Source organism: Corylus avellana, chromosome ca2, assembly GCF_901000735.1.
Source record: "Corylus avellana chromosome ca2, CavTom2PMs-1.0".
Classification (NCBI taxonomy): domain Eukaryota; kingdom Viridiplantae; phylum Streptophyta; class Magnoliopsida; order Fagales; family Betulaceae; genus Corylus; species Corylus avellana.
The window spans coordinates 26,772,254-26,793,902 of NC_081542.1; the positions used below are offsets into that span (position 1 = coordinate 26,772,254).

Genomic DNA, 21,649 nt, shown 5'->3' on the forward strand with positions numbered 1-21,649 from the left:
CTCCACAGACCACCTCCTACTTTATGCATTTATACACACATGTTAAAAGATTTGAAGATGCTAGCCAATTATGTTCATTGATGTACCTGATGACGGAAGACCACAAAGGAAAAAGTAAAGAAGGCAACTATGAAAGGAAGAAGTACTGGTGTTACTACTGAATACACAAGCCCCAGCAAGAAATAAAACTGTATCCGAGGTTCAGATGTAGCAAAATCCAAGCAACCAGGATCCATTGCCTGCTCCCTGTCTTGATCAGTCTTAACCAAAAATGTGTTCTTTATGTGGAACATAACTAAAGGAACCAATCTGAGGATCTCTACAGCAATTCCAGACCAGCCATCAACCATTATATATGTGATGAAGAATGTTGCTTTCATTGGGATTGACATACCAATGGTTTTGGGGAAACTGCAAGAGCAGCCAGTAGGAAAATATGTTATGATATCTCCAGAGATTAATATTATGAAGGCAATTAAAATTCTCTGCAGTTTACATAGAGCAAATAAAATAAGAGAAGACTTCAAAAAATATACTTGATATTAGACCATTTTTACAAAGGAGCAACATACTCTCCTGTGGGTGCCTCAATAAACTGCTTAAGCTGCTGAAGTGCTGTTCCAGCAATAAGGCTTCCAAGAAACACATTAACAAGTATGAATAGATGATATTTTGAAGCTGATCTCTTCTCCAATGATGAGAGTGATATAAAACCTTCTATTTTGGACATAGTCATAAGAACTGTTGGAAGTAAAACAAGAAATATCTTTAATGCAATGCCAGGGAGAAATCCTTGGATAAAAGACTTGACAACATCCCTGCAACAAAGATTTCAAACATTTGAAGCTTTAGCTATTTTTCAATACCCACCACCTGAAAGTTGGAAATGGCTTTTCTACTTTATATAAGGTGATAAGAGGAAGGTAAAAGATACTCTACATTTTTTTTGCAATAATTCAGCGTACAACTAAGGATAAACAGTATAGATTATATGCAAAGTAAGAATAATGTGCCATACAGAAAGAATGCATTAAATAGTAGAAGAAAAAGACACTTACTTTTCTATTAGTGGCTTCAAGAAAGGAAGAACCTTCTCAATGCCCTCAATGTTGGCAAGAGATTGAACAAATGCTATTGGTATCATGTAGAAAAAAGTAAGGAAAAATAGAGCAACAGCCATGAGCAATCTTCGAATAGTGAGTTCGACATATGGAATTGCAAGATTGTCCCAAAAGACATCACGTGGCTCTGGAGCCCATTCTGTCAACCAAATTGTAGGGTTACTTGATTGCTGAGTTTGAGCACAGACTGCTGCTCCCCATCGGGTTTTGAATGAAACGAATGCTGCAGGAACTATAGCCTCAGAATCACTAATTACCCTCTCTCTTTCTGCATCTTCCTGAATGAAGTAACATTATTAAACTTCTAGAGGAGACAAAAGAGGAATCATAAATCTATTAATTAGATCATGTCAGCTGAGGTTCTCTCTTCTAGTTTTACATAAAACCATAATTAAAATCAAAAGGGTCTGCGTTATATAGTAGGATCACCACAAATGGCTTAAAAACTCTTATGTGCTTTCTTCTTCCACCAAATCACCAAGACAACTGTATGTTGACAATTGTTTAATCCATGTTGTCATATCTCCATATTTTATTTTATAATGCTGAATTTCAAACAAATATGATATAGGATGGACTATTTACCACCAACACAGAAAAGGCAACAATGTAAAACCCACCACATGACAGAGAATGAGATGGAACTGCAACATCCTTTGCTATATGCTTGCAGACATGGCCATAGATAATAATAATTATGAAGAATAATGTAATGATAGCAAAGTAAGAAGCTTAAAGAAATAGTGCACTAAATGATAGAATCTTAAAGAAGGAAAATAGAAAAAATCAAGACTTACTTCTTCACTCAACTTCCCAATCTCAGTAGTGTAGTAGTCAATTGCATCCACTTTACTCCCCCAAAGTCCCCAAAAACCTGTCTATATGTAATGGAATATGAGATGATCTCATGAATTCTCAACCATGATGAAATATTAGATCATTTTTATTTGTGTAAAGTACTCTTTGCTCCTCCAAACTGTCACCCCAATTGCACTAACACCTCTAAACTACAACTCACTAAACTATCAAAATGTTTGGCATTGCACCTTGTCAAATTTGGCCGTTATTTTGGATGCAAAACATCACACCTAACTAGCATGTGCATCTGAGATATTTCAAAGTGACTAATTTGCCCATATTTTGTGTGGAAACACACAGTTTTTTAATAATAATGATTAAAAAAAAAAAAAGACATTTCCATTTGAACATTGCATCAACTCTTTTTTTTATCACTATTTCACACAAATGAAGGCAAATTAGTCACTCTGAAATGTGTCAAATGCATGTGCTAGCCACATATGATGTCTTCCATCTAAAATAACAGCCAAATTTAACACATGGGACAACTCAAAATATTTTAGTAGTTTTAGGTCCAAGTTCCAATGAGTCATAGTTTAAAGGCGCAAGTACAATTAGGGCGGTAGTTTAAGAGGAAAAAGTGTAATTTACCCTTTTCATTTTATACAAGACAAAAGGAGATCTCAGTTAGAAAACCATATAGATTCTGCAAGAAAACAAGTCAAACATGTTGAGAAAAGTACCTTTGTAGTTGGCTTTTTCGAGGGATTTCTCTCATGTTTATTTTGGTAATAGACAAGCCAGTTTTGAAAGCTCTTCTTCTTTGCAACCAATTTTGCAAGCTTAACTGCATTGTATACAACCTACAAAACTTAAAAGACATGGTGCTTCATGAGCAGACTATATGCTACTTCCTTCATCAGTCAAAACTAAGGTAAAGTTACACACTTGATGTGTCAGATAATGATCAGGATGATTTACACAAAAGAAATGTTCAATGTGCTCACTGACTGCTTCATCTGGATCCGGGGGAACATTTCTCACAAGAACCTGCAAATGGACTTCAGAGTCAATATTATAAACTGCTGACTAAAATCAAAGCTAATGGGAGCAACAAATGGGTATCTATACATGTATGCATTTTGCTTGGGACATAACTATTTGCAAGAATATTTTATATTCCTCCAGGAGTGCAATTTTTATCAATAAGCAGCTTAAATCAACGTTGGGTAGAAAGTTAATTCCGGAGGATCTATAATTGAAAAGGAAGACAGAAAAATGGGAAAGGAAAGCGCTCCTTTGTGCTTTATTAATATATACAATTACTTATCAAAAAAATTGGGAAGGAAAGATGAGAAATTTATTCCCAATGATATGCTTCTTACATTTACACGAGTTTAAATAGAAAATTCTACAACCAATTATCAAAATACACTTATGTATTACAATAATAGGAATCAAATAAACGCGAATCATAACTTTCATTTCCTTCCTCAACACATTTTCTTCTTTAACATTTCTCTAATTTTCCTTTCTCAACCGTAAGTTTTCTTCTTCAACACTCCCCCCGAAGCTAAGGAAAAGATGTCTCGCATGCCCAGCTTGCACAATGTTAAATGAAGAATGCTACTAGACACTCATTTTGTCAATATATCCACAAGTTGTTCCCCGGTCATCGCATTAGGTGTACAAATCAATCTGGCACATAGTTTGTCCTTGATAAAATGTCTATTAATTTCAATGTGTTTGGTTCGATCATGTTGAACAGGATTATGAGCAATATTAATGGTAGCCTTATTGTCGCAATATAATCTCATTGAATTCTTATAATTATATCCGAGTTCTTTCAGTAGTATCTTCAACCATAATAATTCACATATCTCGTGGGCCTTGGCTTGAAATTCAACTTTCGCACTAGATCTAGCAACCACTGATTGTTTCTTACTACTCTAGGAAACTAGATTTTCTCCTACAAAAGTCCAATGTCCTAAAGTAGATCTTCGATCTGTGATTGACCCCGCCCAATAAGTATATGTATAAGCTTCTATTTTCAGATGATCATATTTAGCAAACAACAACCCTTTACCTAGTGACGATTTCAAATATCAAAGTATTCGGTAAGCCACTTCCATATAAGACTCCCGGGGTGAGTGCACAAACTGGCTCACGACACTAACTGCATAGGCAATATCTAGACGAGTGTGAGACAAATATATTAATTTGCCAACTAATCATTAATACCTACCTCTATCCACTAAAGAACTTTCATCACTCTCTCCTAACTTATTGATTTGCTCTAATGGGTTGTAAACTGTCTTGCATCCAAGCATCCATGTTTCCTTGAGTAGATCAAGTACATATTTTCATTGAGAGACAAATATCTTATGTCTTTATCTAGCTACTTCGATGCCAAGAAAATATTTATGACTTCCCAAGTCTTTGATTTCAAATTCATGGGCAAGATATTTCCTTAACTTTTGTATTTCTTCATTATCATTCTTGGTCAGAATTATGTCATCCACACACTTTTTTTTTTTTTTTTTTGTGATGTTGGGGAACCTCTCCAAGGCAAGGCTTTTCGGACCCACCCCTACAGAGTAAACCCCGGTCCCGTGCACCGCACCCTCGAAAATTTTCTTACACGGAACTAGTTAAATCACTGGCTTTTCACCAGGGGGTGTGGCCTCAAGGAATTGTTTGCATCCATGAGGTGTTGAACCTTGGACATTGAAGGGAGCAAACCCTCAAGACCAAGGCTTTCACCACTTGGGCCAACCCCTTGGGGTTATTATAATTTATCATTATAGGTAAAGGATCTACTGAGGATTTCTCTTCTCTTCATGTCTGAATGTGAAGAGAAATCTCAAAAGAACAAGAATAAGGTTGGGACTAAAAAAAGTGACATCCATAGAAATAAAATGTTTTCGCATAGGATGATGATAACACCGATAACCCTTTTGAGTTGGTGAATACCCTAAGAATATACACTTAAGACCTCTAGGATCCAATTTACCATGGGAGGAACTAGGAAGATGGACAAAGCAAACACAACCAAAAACTCAGGGAGGAAAAACAAATAATGATGAAGACAAGGACGGGGACAAAACATCAACGGGCATCTTAAATTTCAGGACACAAGATGGCATTCAATTAATGAGATGTGCCGCATTAAGTAATGCATCACCCCAATAGGACTTACAAATATGCATGTACATCAATAATGTTCGGGTTGCCTCTAGGAGATGGTGGTTCTTTCGCTTAACAACACCATTCTATTGTGGAGTATGAGCACAAGTTGTTTGATGTATGATACCATTCTCCCTAAGTAGAACATTATTCTCCTTCGTTCTCTAAACAAAGAATCTTAATGGAGGTATTGAATTGAGTGCGAATCATCTTATGGAATGTTTGAAAACATGACAAAATATCACCTTTATCCTTCAACAAGTACACCCAAGTAGTACGAGAATAATCATCAAAAGTGGCAACCAGAAAGGGAAATGACATGTGATGGACCCCATACATCAAAATGAACAATAGCAAATGGTGCAATACTTCTAATACCATGAGCAGGAAAGGACACTCAGTGGTGTTTTGTCAGTTCACTAGTATCACATTGAAACTGGGATAAATTATTCTGTGAAAACAAAGAAGAAAAAAGATGTTGTAACAAAGTGAAAGAAGGATGCCCCAATTTGCGATGCCAAAGCCAAATTATTGCCATGGAATCATGAGTATGTGTAATGTGGTATGCATATTTAAGCCAACCAGATTGCTTTATTTGCGAGTCCAGAAAGTAAAGACCATCATATCGGCTACGACTGCCAATCATCTTCCCCATGACTAGGTCCTAAAAGAAGCAATAACTTAATTAAAAACTACTCAACAATTCAAATGAACTGTGATTTGAGCAATGGAGAGTATATTATTTGTAAGATTAGGCACATGTAAAACAGAGGAAAGATACATAGATGCAGTTACAAGGATTGAACCTTTTCCAGAAACATATGACAGGGATCCATCAGCTATTTTAACTTTTTCTTTGCTTGAACAAAGATGATATGAAGAAAAAAGAGCTGATAAACCAGTCATATGGTCATATGGCTCTAAATCAATTATCTAGGGATCATTAGAATTGCCTATATTCCCAGTGGAAGTTACATTTAGAGATGAAGCTAACTATGGAGTCGCCAAAAACTCTCTCGAATATGGCATGATTTATAGCAGTGATTACAAAATAGCTTGTCATTCTCATCCTGAACAACATCAATTGCTTTCCTACTATCATGACTCTTGGAGTCTCCTTTTCCCATGTGATGAGATGTGGTCACCAACGCTGGTCGTTCATGGGAAGAAGAATGGAGCATGATACTTATGCAGCTCTCCTCTTTGTGAACATAGGAAAATGCCTTTCGAAATGAATAAGCTCCACATTATCTTGGTACCCATCTCTTGGTACCCCTACCATTTCTCATTACAATAATAGGAATCAAATAAACGCATATTGTAACTTCCCTTTCCTTCCTCAACATGTATTCTTCTTCAGCACTTCTCTTCTTCAATACGTAATTTTCCTTTCTCAGCCGTATGTTTTCTTCTTCTAACTTGTGTTAACATCTTGACATTTCCACATATTTATCCGTTCAAATTAAAGAGGCTACAGTAACTCTTCTACTTTTATGAATATGGAATTTAAAAATATTTAAGCAATTCAATTCATCTAGTTCAAGTACTACAAGAATTTGACTTTCTGTATGTATACAAGCCATGAAGAAACAACAGACCATAATGTAGGGAAAGTTTGTTGAAATATACCGTGAATTGATCAGGATGGCGATTTTGAGATGCCAAAAATTCCAACCTCATAGTAGCTATTATCTTGTATTCCTTGTAAAGAACATAACATGTCCAAAATGAACACACATACGACATTAGCAGATGTGCCCAAAACCTGGAAGAAAATAACATAAGATTCATTTGTGGAAATAAGAATGAACCAACACCATAACTTAACTAAACTGACAAAATGCAGGACTACTAAAAATTTGGATGAATAGCTATTATTATTGTTGCCTAACGTTAGTGAGACATCAACACTCAAGCAACTTCCTCCAGGGTACTAAAATTCAACATGGAAACTTCAATTTTTAACAGCTTTATGATTTTCAATATCGGGTTAATTTTTTCTACCAGTATTATAAGCAAGGTAGGTCAAGAATGACCATGGGTCAAATTATACTATTGCAAACTTCCTTTTTTTTTCTTTTTTTTTTTTTGAATTTTTTTATCAAGGGTAATTTGTTGTTTTTTGTGCAAAAGAGAGACATTACAACCCCAATGATAGTTTGGGAGAGACATTGTTGCACAAATTGATAGTTCAAAGAGACATTGCAAATTACTTGGTAGTAGAGGGAGTAAATGTACTTTTCCAAAATATTATAATCCTAAGAGAAATGGGGAAAAAAACACAACTAATCATTTAAATTAGGGTAAAGTCCACATACCCCCCTCAAACTACCATCCAATTGACAATGTCCCCCCCAAACTTTCGATTGTGACAATGTCCCCTCCAAACTACCAAAACATTGTCAATGTCCCCCCCAAGACTAGCAATAAGACAAAAATGCCCCTATAGATTTCTCAATAAAACAAAAATACCCCTATAAATTCAAAAAAAAATTGATTTTTTGAAAAAAGGAAAAATTTTAATTTAAAAATAATATTTTTTTAAAAAAACAGTTTTTTTTTAAAAAAAAATTAATTTTTTTTTTAAACGGAAATTTTTATTTAAAAAAAAAAAAACCTATTTTTTATTTAGTTTTAAAAAACAAAAAATTTCATTTTATTAAACGAAAATTTTATTTTTTTTTAAATGAAAATTTTTATTTAAATAAAATTATAAAACTAAAATAAAATAAAATAAAAATAAAAAATAAAAATAAAAAACTAAAATTTTCAATTTTTATAAAAAAATTGGCCAACGTTTGGATTTTTTTTTTTTTGTTAGTTTTAGGTTTTTCCTAGAAGTTTTAGTTTTAGTTTTTTTTTTTTTAAAAAAAAAAAAATTTATTAAGGGTAATTTCGTCACTGGGGGGAACATTGACAATTTTTGGTAGTTTGAGAGGGACATTGTCACAATTGAAAGTTTGGGGGGGACATTGTCAATTGAGTGGTAGTTTGAGGGGGTTATGTGGACTTTCCCCAAATTTATTGCTTCAAGTATTTGAATGAAATGCAAGAATTGGAAACGTCAAACAAGGAGTTGTAGCCTGTAGCCTCTAGCCTATCGGGGAGGTATAAGATAGGACATCTTTTTATTTTTTAATAAATGCTGAAATAAATATGTTGTAATACATGGTTGGGTAACGCCATAACGATTGTACTTAGATCTACGACATTGACAAGGAGGTAAAAAAAAAAAAATGATATCCATGGTGGTTTTAATTTGTTAATTAACCAAGTTTTATATGTGACACCCTCATCTTCGTAACGTTATTTACCAATATAAAAGTTTTTCAATTTATAGTTTGTTAAGTCCTAGTGCCATAGAACTATGATTAGTTTTTCTGTGGTTGGTCTAAGCTTATTGATTAGAAAACAATTGATGTGAAAATATTAAACAACAATATCAAATTCTTCTTTCTTAATCTCTTGTTGAGCTCATCCTTTATATTTAGTTGATTATGAAGTCTTACGGGAAAATCTTGGTTAAAAATGTTGTTAACATTGTTATATATCTTGTATTACTCATTACATGCAATAATAATGTGAATCAAATATTTTTTATTATTAAAATGAGATCTTATAGAAAAAAAAAATTACTATATAACCTTTCGTGTGTGAAAAAGGTAAAAATTTGGAGTGAAGTGAAGCACATTTAGCACTTCAATTTGATTTGAGAATTTTATAGACTATAGATTTTAGACGAAAGAAAATTAAGTCAAACGAACTCAAAATGAATCAAACGAAAATCCAAAACGTTCTTCTCGGATTATTCTATCTACCCATAAAATTTCAATTCAATTAGAGCATGCTAAGAAGACGAAACTGACCCAATAAAATACCGAATATGATAGTCTACCAATCTCTCATACTATTCAAAATCTTAAAAGAATTTTAAAAAGGGATAAGACAAACTTTTTCTTAAAAGACCTTTCAAGTAAATAAAAAGAAAAAAAGAAAAAAAATGTTTTGTTGTGTCATAAAAGTACTTAATCTATTTTAGAAAAAAAAAAAAAGTTTGCTACATCGCGTAATAAATATCAAAAAACTTATCCAGCACCGCAATTAAAAATATACTAATCAGTACTTAATCTACTTCTGAAAAAAAAAAAAAAAAAAAAAAAAAAAAACTCTTCACGTACTTAATAGAATATTCAATACTTGTCTAAAAAATAAGAATATTCAAATGAAAGAATTTATAATGCGAAAATAATAAGATAGTGACACAAGTTATGAGATTCATGGCCTGCCTCGGCCTCTGCCTCTGCCTGCGCCTCCAGCTCCTGAAAATCTCAAAGTTGCAAATCAGGAATATCCAATATAAAATCTTCAAGTTCCTCATCATCTTCCTCATGCTCCACTGGATCAAACCAGTTGAATTTCCAGAGTTGCGCCGCTGGAACTGGTGGTAGCGCCGCTCGAATTGGTGGTACTGGCACCTGCCCCACTTCCTAGTCCTACGGTAGTGGTGGTTCAGGCAGATCTCAATTCAAATCCCAGGGTAGCGGCTCCGCCCAGGCCCAGGCCTTGCCCTCACCTACTCTATCTCCGTCGCCGCTGCCTCCTCCGGCGATGTTGCCTCTGCCCCTGACTCCCGTTCAGGCTGTACTGCCTCTGGCTCTGGCTCCAGCATCGGTAATGCTGCGTCTGCCCCTGGCTCCGGCTCCAGCAGAGGCACAGGCACAGGCTCAGGACACAAGGCTTTTTTTCTCTCCCCTCTCTTCTCTCGCTTTTCTTTTCTAATTTTGAATTTGAATGGAAAAAATGAGAGGAAAATAGTTAATGCTATATATTTAAACTTTTACTAAAAATAAAAAATAAAAAATAAAAAATTCAAAGGGCCGATGGATGTGGCCGTTGGATCATCACAACTTTTGACGGAAATGATGATGACCAAGTGGCCTGGGAAATGAAGGGAAATGACGGAAATGATGATTGCCAAGCTAAAAACCTGATTAATGCAAATTGTATTCATGTATGAAACTTGGAAGAGGGAATCCGTGAAAGGAAATATTATTTTCCCTAACATAATAATTTTTTTTATATATATATACACAACCCATTAACTTGTACAATTTCAAAGGTGAAAGTCACTAGTTGTATTGTACAAGCAATATTATGATTCACTTTTTAAAATTCGTACAAAATAAAGTATCCAGTAGAAGGGTAGTTTTAGAAAACTGTAGGGGATGAGACTTCTGAATCTAAATAATGGGCTATTGCGGTCCCTGACCCATTAAGATGAAGCGGTCCTTCACTTTTATCTGTTGTCTTGTTGGATTGTGCTGGCTGAGGCTCCGACTGAGGCTGAGGCAGATGGTGAGACTGAGGCTCAAGGGGATCGACCTCCGACTCATTACCCGATAGTTCTTCTTGCTCCACCGGGGGTGGTTCTGGTCTTCTCCTTCTCATTGCCCTTTTGCTCCTTCTTATTGCCCTTCTCCTTCTTAGTGCCCTTCTCCTTCTCGCTGAGAAGAGAATTCACCTAAATCCTCTACTGGCAACAATAAGGCGGAACAAACACAACATCTTTTTACTTTTCTCTGCCCTTTCTTCTCTACCTTTTCTTCAGTTCCCAAATTAAGTTTTTTTTAGGTTTTGAATCAGGATCCTCTCTTACTGTTGAAAATATAAGAATCTCATATTTGCTAGATCCTCACCGTTCGTAAAATCTAATGAGTAATGCAACTGCCAACTGTTTTCAAATTTCAAAACCAAAAAAATTCCCTCTTCTACCGCTTCTTTTCTTCCTCAGGCCAAGCTAAAAAAAATTCCAGCTGTGTTCAAATTGCCCTGTTGGACTAGGCCGATCCTGCTTAGATGGAATGGTGCATATCAGTAGAAGTAGAACGGGTCCCCTCCACTAGAGAGTAGGCCTAGATCTGGGCTGAAACAAACAATTAATTAGTACAACACAGTCCTTCATATTTAGCTGACACTCGACTGGACTGGGCCAAAGCTTCTGGGGTTGAGACTTTTGAATCTAAATAATGGGCTATTGCGGTTCATGATCCATTAAGATGAAGCGGTCCATCACTTTTATCTATTGCCCTGTTGGACTGAGCCGATGCTGCTGGGATGGAATCATGCATATCAGTAGAAGTAGAATGGGTCTTCTCAATTTGATTTGGGTTGTAGCTCACCAACAATGTTCTTGTCAGGGCTAACAGACCATAATCTTACCCAAATCAAGTCTGTCAACTAATTAATTAAGTGATCCACCGCCTTTTTTAAATTTCTTTTGGCTTCACAATCAAAACTTGAAAACACAAACTTAGTATATATATACATAAATAGGGTAAAGGACATACTCTGTAAATCAAGATCCAATGTCGTAGTGTTTTGAGTGGAGAGTTCTTTTTGGGAGTTTTTACCTTCCCGTACAGCTCTATCTTGGGTATAGATCAACACACACACGCCCGCGCATGTTAACATACACACGCACACGGCACACCCCCACACATATATGTATTTATTGGGTGTGTGTCATACACATATTTCCTTGAGTTTTACCCTTATGTATTAATCATTAACATATTTTGTCAATGTGCTCTAGTTCAAATGATGCTTTCTTGGAGTTTCTCCCCTTGTAAAACCAAGGTGGAGGATGAGATTGACTCAATAGGTGCATCTATAACTTACCTATTAAAAAAAAAAAAATTATTTTTAAAATTGCACTTATTAAAATTGCAGTCCCAAACTTATTGTAAGACTAAAAACGTTTGTGCTGACTCAGAGGATCCAAGATCTGTCTTCGTTATAACTGGACACATTCTCTGTTTGATTCTATCATATGGGTTGTCAGTTGGCTCACAAATCAAATGATAGCCTTTCCATTTAATCTAGTTCATTGTCATCCCTACTTCTATCACCTATGTACAGTTTATTGCCAATTTTGTATACCACCTTGAATTCTTTTGTATGTGTAGTCATATTTTAAATCTCCAAGATTATACTCATTTTCTGTTAAGTTTTTTCTTACTTTTAGTAGTGATGCATGAAAACCATGTGATTTTTCAGGACCTCCAAAAGGGGAGAGCAATTATGAAGAACCTACGGAATTTGATCCAATTGTCTATCACAACCAGTTCTGCCCTTGGGTGAATGGAAATGCTATAGAAAATAGTGAAGACAAGCAAAGTTGCAAGATGAACTCCGTTGTTGAAATTCAGGGGAAATTGTAAAATCAATTCCTATGATTTTACTCGTTTGCAAACCTATTTGAGATATAAAAATTGGCAAAAAGCTTTGTGCGGAAGAATAGGTATTGGGCTTATTGTACGAGACCATGAAGGCAGTATTGCAGAAGCTCTGGCAGTATTGCAGGCGGTAGAATTTTTGTAGGGAGATGGGTTTCTATGATGTTATTAAGGAGGGAGATGTGTTGCAAATTGTTAATGCGATTAAAGCGAAGCAAAAAAATTGGAGTAAGTTCGATAATCAAGAACTTATGCATTCGCTTCTCGAAGTTCTAACCCCATTTGCTCTCCAAACCTCTCTCTCTGTGGAGCTTGATCTTCGTTGTCGACGATGTTATTTTCTCGGATTTCGAGGATTCACAGAATCAGCTTTAATGGGTGTCGGTGGCTTCTCTCTCACCGACCTGACCAACGTCACCAGTTCTTTCGCTCCGAGAGTCCTCGCTTTTGTACAGATTCTACTACTCAAAAGGTAACGCCCCTTTGTAATCTGAATCCCTTTAAATGTTATTTTATTCCCTGAATTGAATCTTTCATGTTCTTTGTTGAGCTAGTGTTGTTACAGTATGTTATTGTACTAGGTTCAGGTTGGTATATGTTGTAGTATGGTGAATGCTTTTCAATGCTAGGAACTGATCAGGAGGCGTTATTTGATGATGGGTTGTTGTTTTTGTTGGTGCTGTCTTTAGCTTTGAACTTGATAGTACTGAGGTTTAGTGGTGATTGCAACCATTTTGTGATTAAAGGGATTTGTTTCCATTTGAAATGTAATACTATTGTTGCTGTTTTTGGTCTCAACTGGTGAGATTGAAGTTGCAAGAAGATATTCGTGAGGAGTTGTTCTGGGTCATTAATATGTGGGCATGTAGAATTTACCTGATAATACCCGATGCTACCGGTAAATTTAAGAGACAAGATGACTTGAGAAACCACTACAATACTCAAAGTTCACTTATTTGAAGAAAATCCTTGTGTTCCTTTCTCAGATATGCATCATTGTTGTTATCAATTTTTCTAAATGACAATGATTGGTGCTTGTACATATCTATTGACCACTTATATCGTTCTTGATATTATTTGTGGTGATTAGTAGGTTTTGGGTTGTAGAGAATTTTTTTTCATGGGATTTGCCTGCCTTGCACGGTTTTAGACTTAAAATTCATCGTCAGAGCAGCTCCATAGTTGAGGTAAGGTGTAAAATTTTATTTTTCTTGCTTTCCCGGAATGCCAATATGTTTATCAATGTTTATATAGGAAAGCTATAAAATTGATAGCAATATTGTTTAGTTCTTTCGACGCATTCTACTGTATAGCTATAGTATACATTGGTATTATTATATTTATGCATTTCAGCTTAGTTGGGACATTGATTGGTTTATCAATACTCAACAGTGCAATATTATTGTCAAACTTCCTTGCCTGCTTTGATTAGATAGTGGCCTTTTATTTGGGAGATGGTGTTGTTTCGATTGTCTGTCTCTTAATTCTTGAACTTTCATTTATTCCAAGTAATTTATAATGTAGTGCAACTTTGGCTGAAGTCAACTGAAATTTCATCCCAAGTACATTCTGACTTAATAGCTGCTCAGTCAATCTTGGCATTTCATATGATCTTAAGTTTTGACTTGAAATTAATTTACGTTGGCAATCACAGTAAAGGATCGAATATGATAATATCAACTAAAGAACCAGAGCTGCACCTGTACTTATCATTAATAATTTGGTGTATAGAGTTAAAAATAAGAAGGCTGAAGGTGAAAAACCCCTGGGAGGAGGAGGAGGGGTATACAAAACCCAATGCCTGTAATATGCAGATGTTGAAGTTTTCAATTTGTTTCTGAAATGGTGGTTGTAAGTTGATGATGGTATAGCTAGAGCAAGGTGAAGATTTTTAATGTATGTTGCTTTCCAAATGATGTTACTGCTGTATGCAGATGATACTTTCTGGTAGCTAAATCTCCACTTTTCTGCACTCAGCACAAAGAGAAAGAAAAAAGAAAAACAAAAAAATAAATACTAAAACAAGAAAAAAGATGAATAAGCTTTGTTGTAGTAAATACTTTGTAGTATTGGCAACTAGGCGTTTTATGGAAGTTGAGGGTTTCAAGGATGTAACGTGTTGCTTCTGATGAATATGGTAGACCATTGGAGCTTCATAAGGCTTTCTTGATAAATATTATGGATTGGGTTCCATTGGGGGTTACATCATGGGGTTTGTGAGGTGGCTTTGTGTGCATGCTTGTGCATCTAGGTGTGCGTCCGTGTTGAAATTTATTAAACCATGAAAATGGGGATATGTTTTGACGAGAAGACTTAAGAGGCGTCGCTCTTTTGGACTTAAGAGGAAACCGAAGCCCAAATCCCTTTGGGCCTGACTGCATCTTGCGAAGATCTTTAACGCGCCCAGTAGAAATGGGCAATAAAGAAGGCCCAACCCCGATACCCTTAGAGCCATTCAATATTTTTAAAACAGACGTAACCCGTTTGCAAACGGGAATTCCTTCAGGCCCATTTAGAAGGCCTTCAAGCAGCCCAGCAAAAAACCCTAGCAGATGATTGACCCAACCTTTGACAGAACTACCCCTCATCTTCCTAATAGAACCAGCTGCCCGCACAGAACTTTCCCGTTCACAGTGTTCGTTATATATTCTTATATTCATGTCTCGACATGACATGAACCCGACATAAAAACACGAATTGTGACCCCTAACTTAAACATTGAGTGAATATTTAAGCATTTATCTCTCATTAAGACTCCATTTGTTTCGTCGTAAAATGTTTTTCCTATTTTTCGTGTTTGGTATGACCAAAAACATTTTCGGTGAACCTGGAAAACTTTTTAAAATTTCCATAAAATAGTTTACTTATTTAAGAGTGTAAACCATCTTCTAAGTTTGAGCTTCTCTTTTTGTATGCACTCTCTTTTGCAATTTATTCTTCACTATCGTCAGAGTTTGATGGAATCCAATGTTGGTTGCTGGAGTCTGCCACCAGAGTTCGCTGCCGACAACGTGATTTGCCCTTATCCACCCACCGGCTGCCAATATCTACCATCAGAGGTTGCTAGAACTCGCCGTGGTATTTGCCTGATTTCTTCAAGTTTTATGTGATTAAAACGAAGTAAGATGCTCAGGCCTTAGCCATTAGGCCAGTAAGTTTCTTACATATGATATTGTTTTTACTCTTACGTTAAAAACAAAACCGTAAAAGTTGTAAGTGCCATGTCTTGAAACCATGATGTAATGACAACAAATTCATGCCCAAACTACCAAGATAATTATCGTACTTGCAATCATCTTCATCGATTTGTACTATTTACGTTTATAGGTTTTTCCTTTTTAGTAAACAATTTATATTTAATGTGTTTATTATGCCATTGGTACGAGTGGAGTCAGCCTAGAGGTCCAACTATTAATATTCCATGACCTGTCAATTTATGGATTGATTAACAATCCTGGTTTTAGAAGTTGCTCTCAACTATCTTTTGAGATGCTGCTAAAATTTCAAGTTAAGCGCCACAACTACAAATTGTGCAAAATATTTTCAGCAATATCCCAAGAGCTAACTAGCCATCTATTTTTATGTACAGCACGCTAGACACCTGTATTTACAGAACATAGCATGTTTCCCCTTTTATTAGACCCTATACAATGACAATGACAATGCACCTTGTTTTGTTAATAATCATGTTAACAAAATAAATAAATAAATTTTTGCAGGGAATCATAACTGCTCCAATACTGTTTGCCATGGAAGAGATTCCTCAGTTGCGTGCAGTTGTTGATCGGGGCTTTGATGACCCTGCAAATGTTGATCTTGTAAGTGCATATAATCTACTCCTTTTCTTTTGTGATGTTATTCCATGTTGAATGCTGAAGCTACTACAGACGATGCATGAAGATTCTAAAGTTTCATTCTGTTACAAATTTTCTTAATCTGTTCTACTAGGTGTATGTAGTGTTGGTGCGATAGTTTCTTGACAAAATTGAAAAAACCACCACAGTAGAGCAAGGATTCTAAAATTTCCATCAAGTTTCTATAAGATTTGGTGTTGAAATATTATTATTATTATTATTTTGCAGGTATTTCTAGTATTATTTACATTTTCAATCCTTAGTTTTGAGTGCCTCTAGTCAGTAGGGGTTACTTTGTATTGACCATTTGCTCGCTTTGTTTTGATCAATCTGAGTCACTTTATGAGACCTGCAACCTTGAAAATACTATTCAAACTTACACCATTATCTCATTGGACTCTTTTACTGAAAGTTGATCTCTTTGTGGAAAAAATTAGGCTCTTGAGTACCTTGGGAAGAGTCGTGGAATACAGAGAACAAGGGAGCTTGCCATGAAGCATGCCAACATTGCTGCAGAAGCAATTGATTCTCTACCGGAGAGCGATGATGAGGACGTAAGAAAATCAAGGCGGGCGCTTGTAGATCTGACTCATAGTGATTACAAGAACCAAGTGACAGATAAGAGAGTTGTAATCCACATCATAAAAGAACACATTTTTCGTTTTCTGTCATTGTTTCTGTAATTTGAGGAATAATGACCCTTGTTGATGATTCACGTTCTTTCTTCAGCAGTTCAATGATGCTTTTCAGTAATTTTCTGAAAAGCACTCTTTTTCTTGTAAATTAAACTCAAATGTGGAGCAAGGATAACACATAAAGTGATCATCATCTAGAATCTGCTGCTCAAATTATGTACCAGAGATTACTTGTTTTACAATTTGACTTGGTTGCTTTTATCTCAAGTTGAAGTTAAGCAGTCGGAATCAATGCTCATGTTTGTTAATGACTTTGTTTATTGTTTTTTTATTTTCCATTCTGAAGACAAATACATTAACAAACAATTCAAAAAACACAAAATACTTTAATATTTTGAGAAAACATGTACTTTATAGAGGTAAGAGCTAACTTATTATTTATTTATTTATTTTTAAATTAGGTTGGCCAAGGCCACTCCAAAGTGGAGGGGTGGCCACGCTGCCACCCCTGCGCTTGTTGGGGGTGGGCTGTTCAACCACCTCAACTGACCTTTTATATATTTTTATTCGCAAATTTTAATTTTTTAATAATAGGGCTTTGCATTTGTTTGAATTTTTCAAAATAGATCTGTAATTATGATTTATATTCAAATTCATCATATCTAATGAAGAAGATTTGGACCCAGGAATAATTCAACAAAAGAGTATAATACTATACAGGTAAATGCAGTCATCCTTACTCTCTCATCTTCATTTATATTGTTATTGGATTTTACAGCAGGAAGGTAGTCAAACAAACATGCAAATTTTTGAATACATTATCTACTGGACTTCAAACTTCAAAACCGTTTTTACCCAAAAAAAAAAAAAAAACAACAAAAAACCATGCTTTTGAGTATGTTCAACAGATTGCTTCAGACAAAGAATATACAGACTTGCTCCTTGGATGTTTGAACTTCTGAATGATATACATGTTGTCCCACTAGTTTAAGAAGACGTCTTGGGAGATGAAAGCAGCCCATGCATCTTGTAACCACATAGGACATTTGCATCGTCTTAATTATACTAATCATCTAAATTGAAATACACTTGTCAACATTGGTTTCACTAATTCTTTTCCCCTCAATTTTTCTTACTGTTTTCCTACATTTTCCTTTTTTAAAGCCAAACTGATGGTAAACTAGCTTATTTCATATGCCTAAATTGCAAAAATTCTTTGCAAGAGACAAAAGTTACCTGAAGGATGGATAATGCCTTCTCTGCAACATATTTTTGTGGGAGTGTCGCTCCTCTTTGTTGCAGTTTGTCTAGGTGGAGACATAGCCTTGCTTTCTGATAAGCTTTCTTCACTTGTGAGCTCTCTGTTTGGCTGGTTAGAGGGATAGCACACCAGCCACTGCTGGGCCACAGAATCTGGATTAATGTCAAACAAAATGGTTATGTATCATCTAATATATTATATGACGTAGCGGAAGACTAAGGTAACTAATCAAAGAGCAGCGTCTTTGATTCTGCAAGGAGAAGCGTCTTCGTCTTCTACCCAAAAAAAAGATAAAAACAAGCCCGCAGACTAAAAATAAAATAAAACTCCGCAGAGTACTTTAGAGAGAATTCTCTTATTTGATTATAATTCAATGAGTTATAGTTTTACATAATCAGCAAGCCTATTTTTAGAAGAAAAATACTTGTAGAGAAAGTAAACATACTTCTAGTAGAGAAAGTAAATCTAATCTTAGTAGGAAAGTAAACATAATCCTAGTAGGGAAAGTAAACATAATTCTAATAGGAAAAGTAAATATACTCCTAGTAAGGAAAGGATTAAAGTCCTAATAAAATAAAAATAAATCCTAAAATAAAATTGACAATTAGCAGGAATCGTGACAATCTTTCCTTTTGTACTTCCATTGTCTGAGAATGGATAAAATTCCGATCAAGTGGCGCTGCTCCGATATTATTTTTGATATTTTCTTTATTTTCGTTTTTACCGAAATAAAGGTAAATATCGTCCTACATCATTATAGCCATAATTTAAAAAAAGAAGATGAAAAGGAAAACCGCAGCAACAATGAGAGTAGGAGAAGAAGTCATAAGATTGTTAATGTCAAGCATCAAAGATCTTACCTAATGTAGTTTTGAAAGGAGTATCTTTATGTTGGTTGCTTTGCCAGCTGACCACAACCGTATGCATTCATCCAATAGCTCCACTTTCATCTATAGTTTTTCATGAAAGAAAAAAAGAAAAAAACTAAGATAATCTAAGATATCTGGAGGAAGAGATGTAAAAGCTCCAATATCTTGCTGTCTTTTATTCTCAAGGCATGTCAATTAATACACTGAGGCATGTCAGACAAGCTTACATATTTTTCTGACTCTTGTTTTTCTTCTTCAGCTGTCCAATTTCTTTGTTCTTCTTTCTGAAAAAGAAGTAGAAGGGGAAGGAACTGTTAACACATTGGCCATGCCATTACTTAACTAGTTTAAGATGTCTTCTATCACCAAGGACTTAGACACATTGGCAATACCATTATTTACAAGATTACCGACTTTCCTCTTGTTAGAAAGGAGACAATTTACAAAGAACCAAAAAGGTAAGAAATTCTCTTCTAATAACAAATACTTGCACCAGTGATAAGACATTTAGAGTCTGTTTGGGATTGCATTTAAGAAATAAAGCTTTTAAGTCAAAAACGCTTTTTGGACACTTTATGTCAAACGCACTTTAGGCCCTCATACGTAATCCCAAACAGGCCTTTAAACTATGGAAGCCAAGGTATTGCAAGTGCAACCAACATAAATGTTAGCTGTCTTTATAGTTTCAAATGCAAGAAATACAGACATTATTACAATAAGAAGGGTTTCCTTCGGGTTGGGGCCTCGCAGTCTCAGTTGATAAATTTCATGTACACTGCAGTGACTCTTTTATAATGTCATAATATTTATCCATTATGCTCTCAGGAAACATTACTTTACCTCTATAGATTGAATCATTCCGCGGCCATCGATTGGTTGATCTGAAAATTCACTTGGATTAGGCCTTCGTGCATAAATATTATATGAAAATTTTGTTATTTCTGTTCTTGTTAGAGTCCTCTAATTTATGTCAAATTAAATAACCACATCACCTTCCATTTCAACAGGCTGCTCATTGTCACCTTGTCTCATGCTCAAATCTTTCTCAGAACTCTGTGCTTGAAACTTCCCTTTGGCCCATGCAATTGCTTCGTCAACAGAAACCGTTTCACTGCAGGTTCCATCTCTATGGTAAGAGTTGATCTCAATGACATAAGAGCTCATAACTTCATCATCATCTTGTTCTGGGAATGCGTGATCTTGAATCCCAGATTCAGGCTCAGGGTCCTGATGAAGTGAAGAAACAGCTGAGGAAGAGGAGTTGAGTTCTGCAGGATCATCTACAGATATTTTGACACTTCCATATGAATTCGGTTCAAGACTAATGGTTTTTGGGGATGAGACCTGCCTTCTGAATCCACTATAGGAGGTTCTGAAATTCTCATGGTACTCATTTTCCATGCATTGGTTTTTCAGTGTAAGAAGAGAGATTGCAAGGAAAAACAGGATTCCCTTCTTGGGATATTCTTGTGTCATCATTGTTGATGAGTTCCATCTAGAGGGGACACTGATTGGCCTGTAAAATGAAGGTATATAATCTTATCTTAAAGTCTTGATTGTTGGGATTCTGAATTAGGAAAATCATTGTATCAAATGTTCAATGAATTGCATTGGACAGTGAAGTATTTGTACAAAGGTTGTCATAACCACAAGACCATGAGGTTATAACACCAGGCAAATTGCATATTAACTTCCTATAACTTTAAGCTTTTAGAACAATTGGTAATTTAACATAGTCTTAGAGTAGAGATTGTGAGTGCAAATCCGAACCCCTATAGTTTACCCTATTTCAATTAAAATATTTAACGTGTTGTCTATTTCCTATCAGCTTAAATTTTTGAGACAATTGATAATTTAACTTCATATAATATGATTCTAAAATATGAGCTTAATTAAGGGTATCCTATGAGCTTAATCTTGGCCACTTGGATTGCAAAGAAACTTTATAACGATTTCTATTTCTATACAGTTATAATGTAATGAAAATATAGACAATTTCAATGGACACGCCCAGGGGGGAAATCTACACTGGTCGCCCCTCCCCCCTCTTTTAATTAGAAAAAAAAAATAAATAAACAAATATTCCATTTTATAACTATTATTACTATACAATTATTTATTAAAATCAATTACTAGAATAAAAGATGTGCACAATTAATACACATATTATATACAAACGGTATTAAAGAACAAGTAAAATATCTATTTAATTCATTTTTAGGCATTTGAGTAGGTGCGAGGACAAACACGTCATAATGTCCCATCCCGGCTTTTACTTCCGCGATTAGCGGGATCAAACGACATCGTACCATTATTCTGTTATTCCCTCCAATACCCTTTCGATTACCAAAACACAAAGTATGAAAACAAGTAAATATTGAAATTAGAAAGGACATAAACGTCAAATTAACGTAAGCGAAGTACTTGAGCTTTGACGCAGAGGAGGACAATGCCACGTCATCTCCGGCCGGAGAGGGCTCAGCTCCTCCGAGCTCAGTGCCGAGGACAAGTTCAACTTCGCCTTCGACGTCGGCTGGGACCGCTCCCTCAACCGCCTCCAATCATCATCTGACCTAGGGCCGGTTAGACTACTAGGCGAGTGAGGCACTCGCCTAGCCCCGGACTAATAAGGCCTAAATTTTTTTTTTAATATATATATATATATATATATATATATATATATATATATA

The 21,649-nt window shown here is 35.5% G+C and overlaps 2 protein-coding genes and 2 pseudogenes across 2 annotated transcripts; 1 reads left to right on the forward strand and 3 right to left on the reverse strand.

The window, feature by feature from the left end:
• Positions 1-74: 74 nt before the first annotated feature.
• On the reverse strand, positions 75-6,866 carry LOC132169471 (CSC1-like protein At4g02900). Its single transcript, XM_059580503.1, has 7 exons — positions 6,735-6,866; positions 2,868-2,969; positions 2,663-2,782; positions 1,919-1,999; positions 1,059-1,399; positions 573-818; positions 75-411 (listed from the first exon to the last, which is right to left on the reverse strand). The coding sequence occupies exons 1-7, from the start codon at positions 6,849-6,851 to the stop codon at positions 75-77; spliced, it is 1,344 nt and encodes a 447-aa protein (XP_059436486.1). The 5' UTR covers positions 6,852-6,866.
• Positions 6,867-9,678: 2,812 nt separating this feature from the next.
• On the reverse strand, positions 9,679-10,553 carry LOC132169472 (uncharacterized). The gene is made up of 2 exons (XM_059580504.1): positions 10,375-10,553; positions 9,679-9,880 (listed from the first exon to the last, which is right to left on the reverse strand). Exons 1-2 carry the CDS (start codon positions 10,551-10,553, stop codon positions 9,679-9,681), a joined length of 381 nt encoding a protein of 126 aa, XP_059436487.1.
• Positions 10,554-12,489: 1,936 nt separating this feature from the next.
• LOC132169473 (solanesyl diphosphate synthase 3, chloroplastic/mitochondrial-like) lies at positions 12,490-16,809 on the forward strand (annotated as a pseudogene).
• Positions 16,810-19,934: 3,125 nt separating this feature from the next.
• The window catches only part of LOC132169474 (uncharacterized), a 2,614-nt pseudogene continuing 899 nt past the window's right edge, over positions 19,935-21,649 (reverse strand).